The sequence below is a fragment of the Phalangium opilio genome, unplaced genomic scaffold (genome assembly GCF_054372755.1).
Source record: "Phalangium opilio isolate 3A_F unplaced genomic scaffold, DU_Popi_V2 ptg000060l_1, whole genome shotgun sequence".
Classification (NCBI taxonomy): Eukaryota; Metazoa; Arthropoda; class Arachnida; order Opiliones; family Phalangiidae; genus Phalangium; species Phalangium opilio.
The window spans coordinates 1,581,803-1,593,792 of NW_028324177.1; the positions used below are offsets into that span (position 1 = coordinate 1,581,803).

The window sequence follows — 11,990 nt, forward strand, 5'->3', positions numbered from 1 at the left end:
TTTCAAAAGGGTGGCGACAAAATGGCTAAATTTGAAAAAAACTCCATGTTATTTCTATGGGAAAATTTAACTTTTTCACCAAAAGGGCTGAATCATTTTATGCAAATGAAAACCACCCTTAGAAACTTTATTTTTTATAAAATAAACTAATGAGTGGATCTTTTTGAAATTTTAACCACATATTGAGGGCCCGAATTGTAGTTCTGTGGAAGTTTTTCAAAGCAGTTAATACGATACAAAAAAAGTTTTAACCAATGAAAAAACCATCCTTATACATTAAAGTCGGTATGAAGTCTTATCTAAGAGAGCTATCGCTCTCCTAGAATACCATCAGTTCCTATTCTTCCAAGACGATCGGAAAGGGATAATAAGGGCATTCCACCAAAGAGATTGACGTACAAGGCAACGGTTCAATATCCTCGCGAACCAAGCTCATGGGAGGAACTCGCCGACTTAAATCCGAGAGAAAGGAAGAACTGGACAGATGCTGCTAAAGAAGAAATATCATCTTTACATGAAAGAGGAACTTGGGAGTTAACAGACCTACCACCAAATCAGAAGGCCATTGGTTGTCGTTGGGTTTTCAAAGCCAAACATGATCAAAATGGAGCACTCAGCAAATATAAAGCCCGATTAGTCGCCAAAGGCTATTCTCAGAAGTTTGTGCGAAGATTTTGACGAGACGTTTGCACCTGTCGTGAAGTACGAGACCGTACGTTTTCTACTCAGCATCGCCGCAGCCAAGAACCTAACGGTCAAACACTATGACGTCAAAACCGCATTCCTGCATGGAGACATAGTCCAGGACCTGTATATGGAACAGCCTCCGGGTTTCATCCAACCTGGAAATGAAGAGAAGGTCTGCAGACTCAAGCGCAGCTTATACGGATTGAAGCAATCTGCAAGGGCCTGGAACGTCAAAGCCAATCAAATTCTACTTGATGAAGGATTCAGTCGTAGCAAAGCCGATCCAGGACTTTACTCGAAATTGGAACAAGACGGTACCTGGACGTATATCCTACTATACGTAGATGATCTGTTGGTGTTGAACGAGAATGAAGCCACCATCAACAATCTGTACGAGAAACTAAATAAGCACTTCGAGCTAAAGGACCTAGGAAACGCCTCGTATTACCTCGGTATCCAGATTGAGCGAGGAATTGACGGAAGCTTTACAATCCATCAAGGAACTAAAATAGCGTTCATGCTCGAAGACTTCGGCATGCAAGATGCAAAGATATCCAAAACTCCTATGGATCCCTCTTATCCAAAATTGTCTGGAGACGAAGATATCCTATCCTATTATGCAATTGGAAGAACTCACGAAAAAATAATTTGTAAGAAAACGTTCTCGAAAAACTTCATCTGGCGTTGTAAACAAAGTTGAAGGGAATTTCCTCAACTGTCATTTCTAAAGATACGTAATATACCTTAAGTAGTAACTTAACACGTCTAATCAAGTTTTTTGGGAAATTCTAAATTCGCGCGTCTTAGGTCAAAAAAAAAAACAAACACTTAATGGGTTTTCCGAAGCACATTTTAGAATTAAACGTGTCGAAGTCTTTCTTTATTTTATTAGCCAAAAAATGGTGTAAATAGAATATCTCGACCGCTTGCTATTGGGTTAAAGCGAAACATTCGGAGGTATGTTCATTCCAAAGACATTAGATGGGACTTATAAATTACCCCGAAGTTCTTTGGTTTAAAGCCATATCTATCGTCTTTGGATGATCTAGATACCACCGGATATTACGTCATAAGACAAGATGCGTAACTTTTGAAAACGTATCTATATAAAAGCAAAATCGAAAAATTTATATTATTTTGTAATAAAATTGAAAAACGCGTTTTTTTTCACGGGTGACTGAATCCGATATAACAATATATATATAATATATATATATATAATATTTTCAATAAAATAATTGGTTTAACTAATTTGGCCTTCGTCGATTGCAAATATAACATAATATCGATAATTTGTTATCTAATATAACTTAATAGCACCCCGATTGTACAGTAGGTATACCTTACTAGAGTGTTACACGTTTATTAAAATACCTTTTTATATTAAATTGCGTAACTCGAACGTGACTTTTTGAAGTAAAACTAAATAAGGTAAGAGTCATTTAAATTCATTGTTAAATAATACAATAAATTCATAAGATATGTTCCATAAGTGTGTCATTGGTTACTGAGAGCTTGTCATGAAGTGACGTAGGTGAAACGTCATAGATTCTCGTAAAGCGGCGCCTGGTGAAGCGCTGTCAAAGGCTTAGTACAGACTAAATAGAGTAATATCGGTTACGGGGAGGGTGACATTAAACTCCGCCCATTCACCATTTTGGAGGCAGAATTTAACATGAGCTCTATAGCCACCAGAAGGTGACTCCATCTGTTGGCATGTTAATTTCATTGCCTGAAAAACCAATGACGTCTCACCCCCTCAGCAAATATAACTTTATAGGAAGACAGCAAAACCGAGTGTAGTCAGTTCTCGCGTCGATCTCGAACTAGCTCTCATTAAGTCTCTAACATTACAAAGTATAGGTAGTGTCATACTTATGGAACATATCTTATAAACTTATGTTTATCAATGAAAGTTCTGATAAAAAAATCGCGACAGAAAATTCGACACTCTGCAATTATTTAATGGAATCAAAGATAGAATGGTCTACTTGTTGAATTTAAACCAAAGTTTTATTATTATTTTATTTATTTTTTAAGAGTCTGAGTAAACACCAGCCGGAGCCCAAAAAACCCAGGAGTAGAGCTATCTCAGAAGCTTTAGTGTGACGTCACCCATGCTATTTACCCATAGAAGCAAAGCGGTACCAAACATGGCCGCCCACTGCCAAAGCTAAGCCCGTGACGTTTTACCTATTCACTGACGTCACCAAATGGAAAGTTTTGCAACTTTTCAGTTTCCACGGTTTCACCATGTCCATTAGGGCCGGCCCGGCTGGGTGAAAGTTGTGCTGTACCATGCAGGTGGTCGGTCAACTCCTATCTTTCTTTCTTTATTCCTAAAAACCATTTAACAAAAAATATCCCAAATTCAAAATTCAAATCTTCAACTGTCGTTGAGACCACATTTTAAAGTCAGGTACGTAATTTCTAATTAACATCCAAAGGATGGGTTTTACTTCCAGGTTGAAAATTCAGATCTTCAACGGCCGTTGGAACCATATGAAAGGGTTAATTAATCTTTTAAGTCAGTCATCCTTGGGAAGAATTACAAACCCCCATATATTCACTAACTACTAGGGTTGACAAAAATTATGGGGGGTTGGCACTTGAGGGGTTGACTCTTGACAGACAGGGAAAAAAACATGGAAAAAAATGCCTAACATCCACCCGCCACCTTCTCGCAACACTTTAGGAAGCGTCCACCCGGGAGCAGCACTGTAGGTATAATTTAGCCAATAGAGTAGTAGTATTCGGTATGGTCAAAATTCAAATCCGCGAGACCGCAACGGACGGTTCAACGGTTTCCGCCTTGCCATTGTGCTAGGGCTTACGGAAGTGACTCAGATAACTATTTCAACTTTTCAAAAAATAACGTTTGGACATTGGGATCATTTGATTCAGCGTTCAGCCGTTCACGAAGACAGGTTAGTAATTAATAATTACCTTCCTGGAGATACTTTCAGGTTAAAAAACGTTTGGACATTGGGATCATTTGATTCAGCGTTCAGCCGTTCACGAAGACAAGTTAGTAATTAATAATTACCTTCCTGGAGATACTTTCAGGTTAAAAATTCAAATTTTTTATCAGTGTTGGAACACTTTCATTCATGGTGGCTAATACCCTCTTCACACGAGGCATAAAAAGCAGGTTTAATAAGCTAAAGTTTGTTTCATAAACTATGGTTAGTGTTTCACACGGAAAAGATTTGTAAACCGATTTTAGCTAAACTGAAGTTACGCTTGTTTAATAAACCAGCGAAGTCTAGCGGTTAACCTTTTCTCTCCGGGTTTGGGTCAATTTTTTTCGCGTAGTCTGCTTTCCTGTCTCCAAACATTAGGCCTAACGACGGCCAATTTGAAAAGTCAAGGCGTACTACTACTCGCGTTGTTTTTAAGAACTAAATATGAGTGAAAAGACATTATCAACTAGACAATCGTGGACCGAACCGGAAACTCGGTGTGTATTAGATATCTGGCAGGATTATTTGCCAAAGGTGAGAGCTGCAAGAAGAAAAGCCAAATGTTTTGACATAATGGCGAAAGAGCTACAGAAGCGCAGAGTAATACGAACTGGGGCTCAAATAAAGACTAAAATAGATAATCTTACCAAGAAATACAGGTAATTTCGTCCACCTTGATTACATAATGTCTTTGTTAAAAATCATATATATTAAATAATAAAGGGAAATTAAACAAACTCTCAAAACTGGATCAAGTCCCCCACGTTGGCAGTATTACTCTTCAGTTCACAAAATTCTTGGCCGCCTCCCAGCAAATAATCCAGATTTGATTGACGAGTCGCTTGAGGAACCAATGGATGTGGAAAAAGTCCCAAAAACAACTGATACCCATCCCATTACAATGCTCATGACGTCATGGTTGATAATAACGGAAATGAATTTTTAATTGAGGAATAAAATCTGGACAGTAACATTCCATCATTTTTGTCACAAGACATTCAAATACATGAATTTCCAAAGGATTTGGTAGACAAAGGAGTCTCTTCTTCCACACTCTCTGAGGCTGGTCCAAGCCATACCCAAGAAGTTGAACCTCAGAGTGATAAAATTTCAATGGCCTCAAAGAATAAGAAACGAGGACCCAAAAAAACCAAGAAGTAACTCATTCCAAGAAATGATTGCCATTCAAAAGGATCTATTTTCTAAACTTGAAGAAAGTCGACGAGACGAAAATGAATTTTCAAAACAGCAACTGTCCCTTCAAGAAAGATCTTTGGAACTCCAACAAAGAATGGTTGCGGCAATGGAAAAAATGTTTACCAAGACTAGCACAGAGCCGTAGCGTTCGGTTTTTTTTTAATTCTTCACACGTTTCTAGATTTATTGAAATATATTTCATCTCATCACTAAATGCTGCCTTTCGAATGAACAGTTTTAAGTAAACATATCCGAAAAAGTAAAAAAAAATTCGAGTTTCTGAACAATTGCAAAAATCAAATTCTATGAAAATGAGGGCGTGTGGCTGTTCGTAGATATACCCTGATAATTTTTTGGTTTTGATTCTGCTGATGTCTGACATAATGCAGCCCGCTCTTTCTTCAATCCAAAAAACACGAAAGATTGATTTTCCTATTAATAATATTTATTTCATTTTTCCTATTAAAGGGATTGATGATTCATTACCTGGGGGTCGGAGCCTAAATTTGCTTCTCTGATTAGGCTTCGCCCCGGGTAATGAATCGTCAATCCCTTAAATATTTTTAACCATTACTTGTGTTGCAAATGAAGTGTTTTGGATTGAAGTATATTATACAAAGCGGCAAAGCTTAAGTTTAAACATACCTATTCTGTAAGAATAGCAAATATTGAGACATTTTCCCTTTTTTTTTGTATTTATCGCAAAATTCATTCAGACTTCTCAAAAGTAATTCTCAAAGATAATTTTCAGACATCGAGGACTCGCACTAAACATACCAGGAGGCCTGGCTTCCTTTTGTAAATCATATGAATCCTCCACATCTGAAGACACTCGCTGCCATTTCGTACATGAATATTTCTCAAACGTGTTTGCTAGTTTTTAAAATAGTTTTCTATATTTATTAAATACTTTGAATAATTCATAAGTTACAAAGGAATATTTGTACAGTGACTAGACAGTAATATTTAAAATATATTTATATTTGTTTGACTTTTTGCGCAGTCACTATAATAAAACTCTACGAGGAACATTAGCCCAAACATTTTTTTTAAAAACTTCTCTTACATCGTCACCATTTTCAGTAGACCACAGGTTTTCATCACCAGGTTGATCTTCCATCTCTCTATCATCTAAAATGTCAACCATCCAATTCTGATTGAATGAATCGTGTAAATCTTCACATAAGTTATTCAAAATGCAGCATGTTATAATTATGCTATTTACGTTCGCAATATCCAAATCTATTCGTTTGTTAACAATACGGAATCTTGCTTATAGGCGGCCAAAACTATTTTCCACAATTCTTCTAGCACTGCTGAGACAATAGTTGATGTGTGATTCTTGAGGTGGAAGATCAGCACCATTGGGATAAGGTTTTATTAGATGTTTTGTTAAAGGGAAAGCGGAATCTGCTAGAATCAACGTTGAGAGTTCCGTGCCTCCAACATTTCTCTTGTATTCATCCATCTTTCCATTTGCTATTAGTTTTCCAAGAGATGAACTTCTATATATATAGCCATCGTTACATTTCCCGGGTGATCCCACATTTATGTATAAAAACTTGCAATATGATCAGCAACAGCAAACAAAACCACGCTGTTCCAGCCTTTATAATTGTGATAATCTATCGCGTGTTCAACAGGAGCAGATACTGGTATATGACAACCATCATTTGTGCCAATAGCCATTGGGACGTGCAAAGCTGCCTCAAATTTGGTAGCCGCATCTTTTAGCTCTTCGTAATTTTGAGGAAAATGAATGTGTTTTTTCCATAATATATCCACAACAGCGTCGCAAAATTCCGTGACCAATCGGCACACTGTAGAAATCCCAATGCCAAACAGTTCGGAAACAATTCGGTATTCGCAACATGATGCTAACTTAAAAATTGCCGCTGCTACTCTCATTGGAACGGGAATGGATTTTCTCATCGTCGTGTCTTCCTTGATTAATCTAAACACAAATCATGTTCAGAAACTTTAGTGGCGTGAACATTAAAATTCTATTACCTGTCATTGAGAGATTTGCAAATATAGTCAAATGTGCTTCTTTTTATATGAAAGTGGAGCTTGAAATGATTGTCTGGAAGATTTGGCAACACATCCTCCCACCAAGAGGGCAAATTTAACCTGAGTGACCAAGGCCTACTTTCCCGTTTCAGCTGCATTCTCATAGCGAAAGTGGAGCTATTAGTCATTACCAGTTGCTGAATTTGACATTTCCTTTTTCGCACTCGTCGTAATTTAGACCTACACTGTTCTAATTTTAAATTCACACTTTCAAATTCGATGCTTAAAGCTATAAAGCACGCCCATTCATTTAATCCTCGCCGATCAGCCATTTATTCTAGAAGAAAAGTCGTAGGTACCTAGGTGGAGGCACACTCTGCGAATTTTCATCACTTTGGCGGGAAATTTAAATTTCGTGTGAAATCGTTCGTTTTAAGCCTTTTAAACCGACTAAAAACTTTGGCTTAATTTAAACCAAAGATGGCTTAAAATAAACAAACTATGGCTTATTTTGAGTACGTGTGAAGAGGGTATAAGGCAGGTTAATTAATCCTAGAGATAAGTCCATACTTTCAGGTTCAATTTAACCCTTCATTGGACGTTACGAAGCTATCTCTCATGGCTTCAATGGACCTTGCAAATCTAGGTTAATTAATCATAATGACTTTCCTAGAGATAAGTCCATATTTAAAGGTTCAATTTAACCCTTCATTGGACGTTACGAGGCAATTTCTCATGGCTTCAAGGGACCTTGCAAAGCTAGATTAATTAATCATAGTGACTTTCCTAGTGATAAGTCCATATTTAAAGGTTCAATTTAACCCTTCATTGGACGTTACGAGGCTATCTCTCATGGCTTCAATGGACCTTGCAAAGCTAGGTTAATAAATCATAATGACTTTCCTAGAGATAAGTCAATATTTAAAGGTTCAATTTAACCCTTCATTGGACGTTACGATGCTATCTCTCATGGCTTCAATGGACCTTGCAAAGCTAGGTTAATAAATCATAATGACTTTCCTAGAGAAAAGTCCATATTTAAAGGTTCAATTTAACCCTTCATTGGACGTTACGAGGCTATCTCTCATGGCTTCAATGGACCTGGCAAAGCTAGGTTAATAAATCATAATGACTGTCCTAGAGATAAGTCCATATTTAAAGGTTAAATTTAACTCTTCATTGGACGTTACGAAGCTATCTCTCATGGCTTCAAAGGACCTTGCAAAGCTAGGTTAATTAATCATGACTTTCCTAAAGATAAGTCCCTGTTTTCAGGTTAAATTCAAATCTTCAACAGCCATCAGAGACCATATAAAATGGTTGATTACTCATTAAGTCCGGTACGTAATTTCTAATAATCATCCTAGAATAGGTTGAAAATCTCCTATTCATGAAGGCGGGCCTTAATTTCTAATTAAGATCCTAGAGATAGGGTACACGTGCAGATAAAAATTAAGATCTTCCATGATTGAGGAGACCGTACAAAATTGTTAATTAAGGGCTCTACTGGAGTTTCTATGCTTACACGTGCAAATGGCAGACCACTTTTTACCTCTACCAAATCTACTGTGCCAGTGGAGCCCTTCAATATATGATAGGTTTCAAATTTTATGCAATGAGTGGACGCTATATAATCAATGGATGGTTCATTGTTTATGAATTGTTAAATAAAAGCCTGTGTATATTTTCTCTCAAACTAAAAGCTACAAAGAAGGCAAAAGGGTATAATGAGTCAAACCGAAGTTTTCTAAATTATATACAATTCACCTATGTGATAGTTATCTGCCCATATTAAAAAATTCGTTACAGTTCAATTATTCAAAACTTTAGATTTATTAGAAACATTTCAAAGTCCATGGGTGAAAATGCTAACCTAGATTTGATGTTTTAAAGAAAGTATGTTATAATGTGGTGATATACACTTATGGTATTGACCTTTCTCCTAAATAATAAATGAAGGTATGGCCTAGTTCTTAAGATTCACTTTTATTTTAAAACTAATGGCTATTACTAGGCCTAATACTTAGACTTGAATCCCCAAAATTTGCCGTATCGAGCTTTAGTCACACCGGCAAGTCTATTCCCAAATATGACTAGAAATAATTTAAAAACTTCATCTTGTAAATAGTATCATTTCTAAAATATTTTACTTCATTAATCACGTTAAAATTTTATAGAATAATTCCATCTGGAGACTGGAACTCTATGGAGAAAAAGGTAGGTAAGAAAATTTATTAAATATCATGGTTGTATGCTTGATATAGAACGTATCTTACGATATATCAATACCCCTATGTAAATCTACATCTATGTGTTAATCTAATGTGCAGAGCCAACTGATTCGTATATATATTTACTCCGTATGCGTAGTGTAATAAGAAAGTAAATTCTTCAATGTAATTCATCTTTTATACTCACAATGATTGTAGTAATCAAATTAAACTAAACATAGGTTTTATCTTGGATTTTTTTTTTTTGGTTCCATGCAATTTACATGCTAGGCCTAGGGCTGAAACAGCCCTTACAGCTCCAAAAAATTTTAAATTTCGCGGTTCAGACAGAATTTTAGGGCGACAATATAAGTTATTTAATCCAAGGTTTTATATTTAAGTTTTCTACACACATCAAGTAAAATTCGTTCACAGGTTCGTTAGAATATATTTATACCTGGTAATAAAACGTTTTAAACGTACTTCATCTTTTATACTTACTATGATTGTACTAATCAAATTAGAGTTTACTTTTCGGTTAATTTTTTATACTTAAGCGACAGAGCAAGAGGAGGCCCTAAAAACGGACCTACGTTAAGGCCCCGTCAGAGAAAAAAGTTTCGGAATTTTTCCGATAGGGGCTAAAATTTAGTAATAGTGTGTAACCGTCCACACCAAGCTTCTCCTTCCCGGGGAAAAACCGCGTCGTCTGCTTTGTTCATTCTTTATTTTTTACATTTACTTTTGTATAATGTTAAATTGTCCCGAAGTGGCGCCTTAAGCGCCACCGCTGTCAATCTATTAAAAAACATTAGTTCGCGGGAATAAAAACCCCCACCTACAATCTGTACACAGAAGTCTAGTCCGTGTTCGCGAAAAACACCAGTTTATTGTTTGCTTAAACGTTTAAAAAAAGTTCTTTGTTATCCAACTCTGAGTCTATCCTTCCTCGCCATGGATCATTTGGTAAATATAAGTTAGTCATGGACAATAAGTCCTTTAAACGGGAAACCTGGGAACATCTTAATTGCTAGTTTTAATTTAAATATCTTTGTGGATCGTGAAATTAGGCCCCATTTCCTACATTTAAATTTTACGGTTACAAGTGTACATTAATCTCGTTTGAGCTTGCCAGGACTCGTTAAGACTCACATTACCAATTGTGCTTAAACGCGTACTTGTTACAATTACTTGTGCCATTGCTTGAACTCATTAACTGTCGCGTCATGAATCCCGCCGACCCACAAGCTTTTTTCTCGGCGCTCAACGCGCAGTTACCGGGATCGTATACTCCCCCGAGGAGGAACACTCCTCCTCCCAGCCTTGGTACTAGTCCTACGCAAGGACAAGCGGCTGGAGGAACCCCACCTTCGCCGCCGCTACCGCAAGGTGCAACGTCCAATGTTTTGATGCAAACTATTCAAACTCTTGCGACTACGCTAGCAAACATAGGAACTAGACCAGCCATCAAAAATAGGCCTAAACCGCCCCCTCACTTAATATTTAGTGGTGTTGAAGGTGAAAGCGCGCCGGAATTCCTTCGGAGTTTAACGGAATTCGCTGCATATCACAGCATGACGGGCAATGACATTATCGCGCTTCTACCCCAAATATTAAGGGGTCGTGCATTAATTTGGTTTAGAGATATGAATAGGCCAAATCAAGTGCTAACGTGGCATACAGTGAAAGGCGCGTTTAGAGACTATTTCTTTTCTGGTCGAGCGGAGGAATCCCTCCGCCTAGAAATAGGGCAGTTTAAACAACCTGCTAGTGTCTCTTTTGACGCGTATATCGCCAGTATTACCGTGATGAATCAAACCCTACGCGTTCCGTACACTGACTCCGAACTTGTTGGTATTTGCAAGAGAAATATCCTCCCCGAAATACGCATCCATGTCGTCAACGACAACATAAGGATAATGCGCAGTTTTGTAAAGAAGGGCCGCGTTACAGAAGAAATTTTACGAGCGACCCCCTCTAGCTCATTGTATCCTAGAGACAGTGCAAATTCTATCTCGCGTGAATCCAGTGGGAGAAGAAATTCTCCCACCGCCGCGGTTTTTATTAAACCGCCGGGAGGAGGAGAAAAATCAAAGGTTGCGACACCTAAAGCAAGAAATACCAACAGACCATAGACTCCGACACAGGTTAAGCCCGAGCAAAAAGACTTTAGTCGTGTAGAGTGCTATAAATGCGGACTCTTAGGGCTTTATGCCACAACATGTCCGGACAAACAAGAAGTCGCGCAAAGACAGGCTTCGGAAAACGCGAAAGCGGGAAGACAAAAAGGGGATCGTCTTCCCGCCGCACCAAGAAACTAAAGCCCTCTATGGAAATTGGCTCTATGGATGTGCGTCGCTGTGAGCTTGATCCTCCCGTGGCCATAGAAGCTGTATATTCGCATGGGACTTTCGCGACTAGACTAGATTCAGGCGCTGATGCTTGTTTTATCAGCTTATATCAGTGGCGTAATTTAGTCAGAACTTTAAAACCAGACTTAGTACTTCCGGAAGAAGAAGAGACTCAGTGCATTGTGTTAGGCGATGGACGTTATACCTTCACGAAGGGACGCGCGCGAATCGACTTCCGCTTAGGACAGCTGAAACTAAAGCAGGAATTTCACGTAGTTCCCTCACTATCAAACGACTTAATTTTGGGAAAAAAATTCCTTTATAAACATCGTGCCGTTTTGGATTTTGGTACGAAAACGTGTCAGATTGACGGAACAACGTTTCCATTCGTACTTAATCTCCCTGGGTTAAACACACCGACCCCTCAGATTATCGAGGATATTGAACAAGCTGTCGCGTCGCCTACATTGAGTCCTAAACAGAAGGAAGACTTGAAAACTTTATTATTACGATTTCCAAAACTATTTTCGGAAACAGCGGGACGTACGAACTTAGTGTATCACGAGATACAT

General features: G+C 37.9%; 2 protein-coding genes across 2 annotated transcripts; one reads left to right on the forward strand and one right to left on the reverse strand.

The window, feature by feature from the left end:
- Positions 1-3,993: 3,993 nt before the first annotated feature.
- LOC149666156 (myb/SANT-like DNA-binding domain-containing protein 1) lies at positions 3,994-4,992 on the forward strand. The gene is made up of 3 exons (XM_089841496.1): positions 3,994-4,309; positions 4,374-4,568; positions 4,713-4,992. The coding sequence occupies exons 1-3, from the start codon at positions 4,095-4,097 to the stop codon at positions 4,990-4,992; spliced, it is 690 nt and encodes a 229-aa protein (XP_089697622.1). The 5' UTR covers positions 3,994-4,094.
- Positions 4,993-6,395: 1,403 nt separating this feature from the next.
- Positions 6,396-7,045, reverse strand: LOC149666157 (uncharacterized). The gene is made up of 2 exons (XM_089841497.1): positions 6,858-7,045; positions 6,396-6,801 (listed from the first exon to the last, which is right to left on the reverse strand). The coding sequence occupies exons 1-2, from the start codon at positions 7,043-7,045 to the stop codon at positions 6,396-6,398; spliced, it is 594 nt and encodes a 197-aa protein (XP_089697623.1).
- Between the last annotated feature and the right edge of the window lie 4,945 nt (positions 7,046-11,990).

Coding starts and splice junctions, on each gene's coding strand:
- LOC149666157 (XM_089841497.1), bottom strand. CDS start 7,045: ATGACTAATAGCTCCACTTTCGCTATGAGAATGCAGCTGAAACGGGAA. Junction 6,802..6,857: donor TGCAAATCTCTCAATGACAG/GTAATAGAATTT, acceptor ATTTGTGTTTAG/ATTAATCAAGGAAGACACGA.
- LOC149666156 (XM_089841496.1), top strand. CDS start 4,095: ATGAGTGAAAAGACATTATCAACTAGACAATCGTGGACCGAACCGGAA. Junction 4,310..4,373: donor AATCTTACCAAGAAATACAG/GTAATTTCGTCC, acceptor TAAATAATAAAG/GGAAATTAAACAAACTCTCA. Junction 4,569..4,712: donor ACAATGCTCATGACGTCATG/GTTGATAATAAC, acceptor ACACTCTCTGAG/GCTGGTCCAAGCCATACCCA.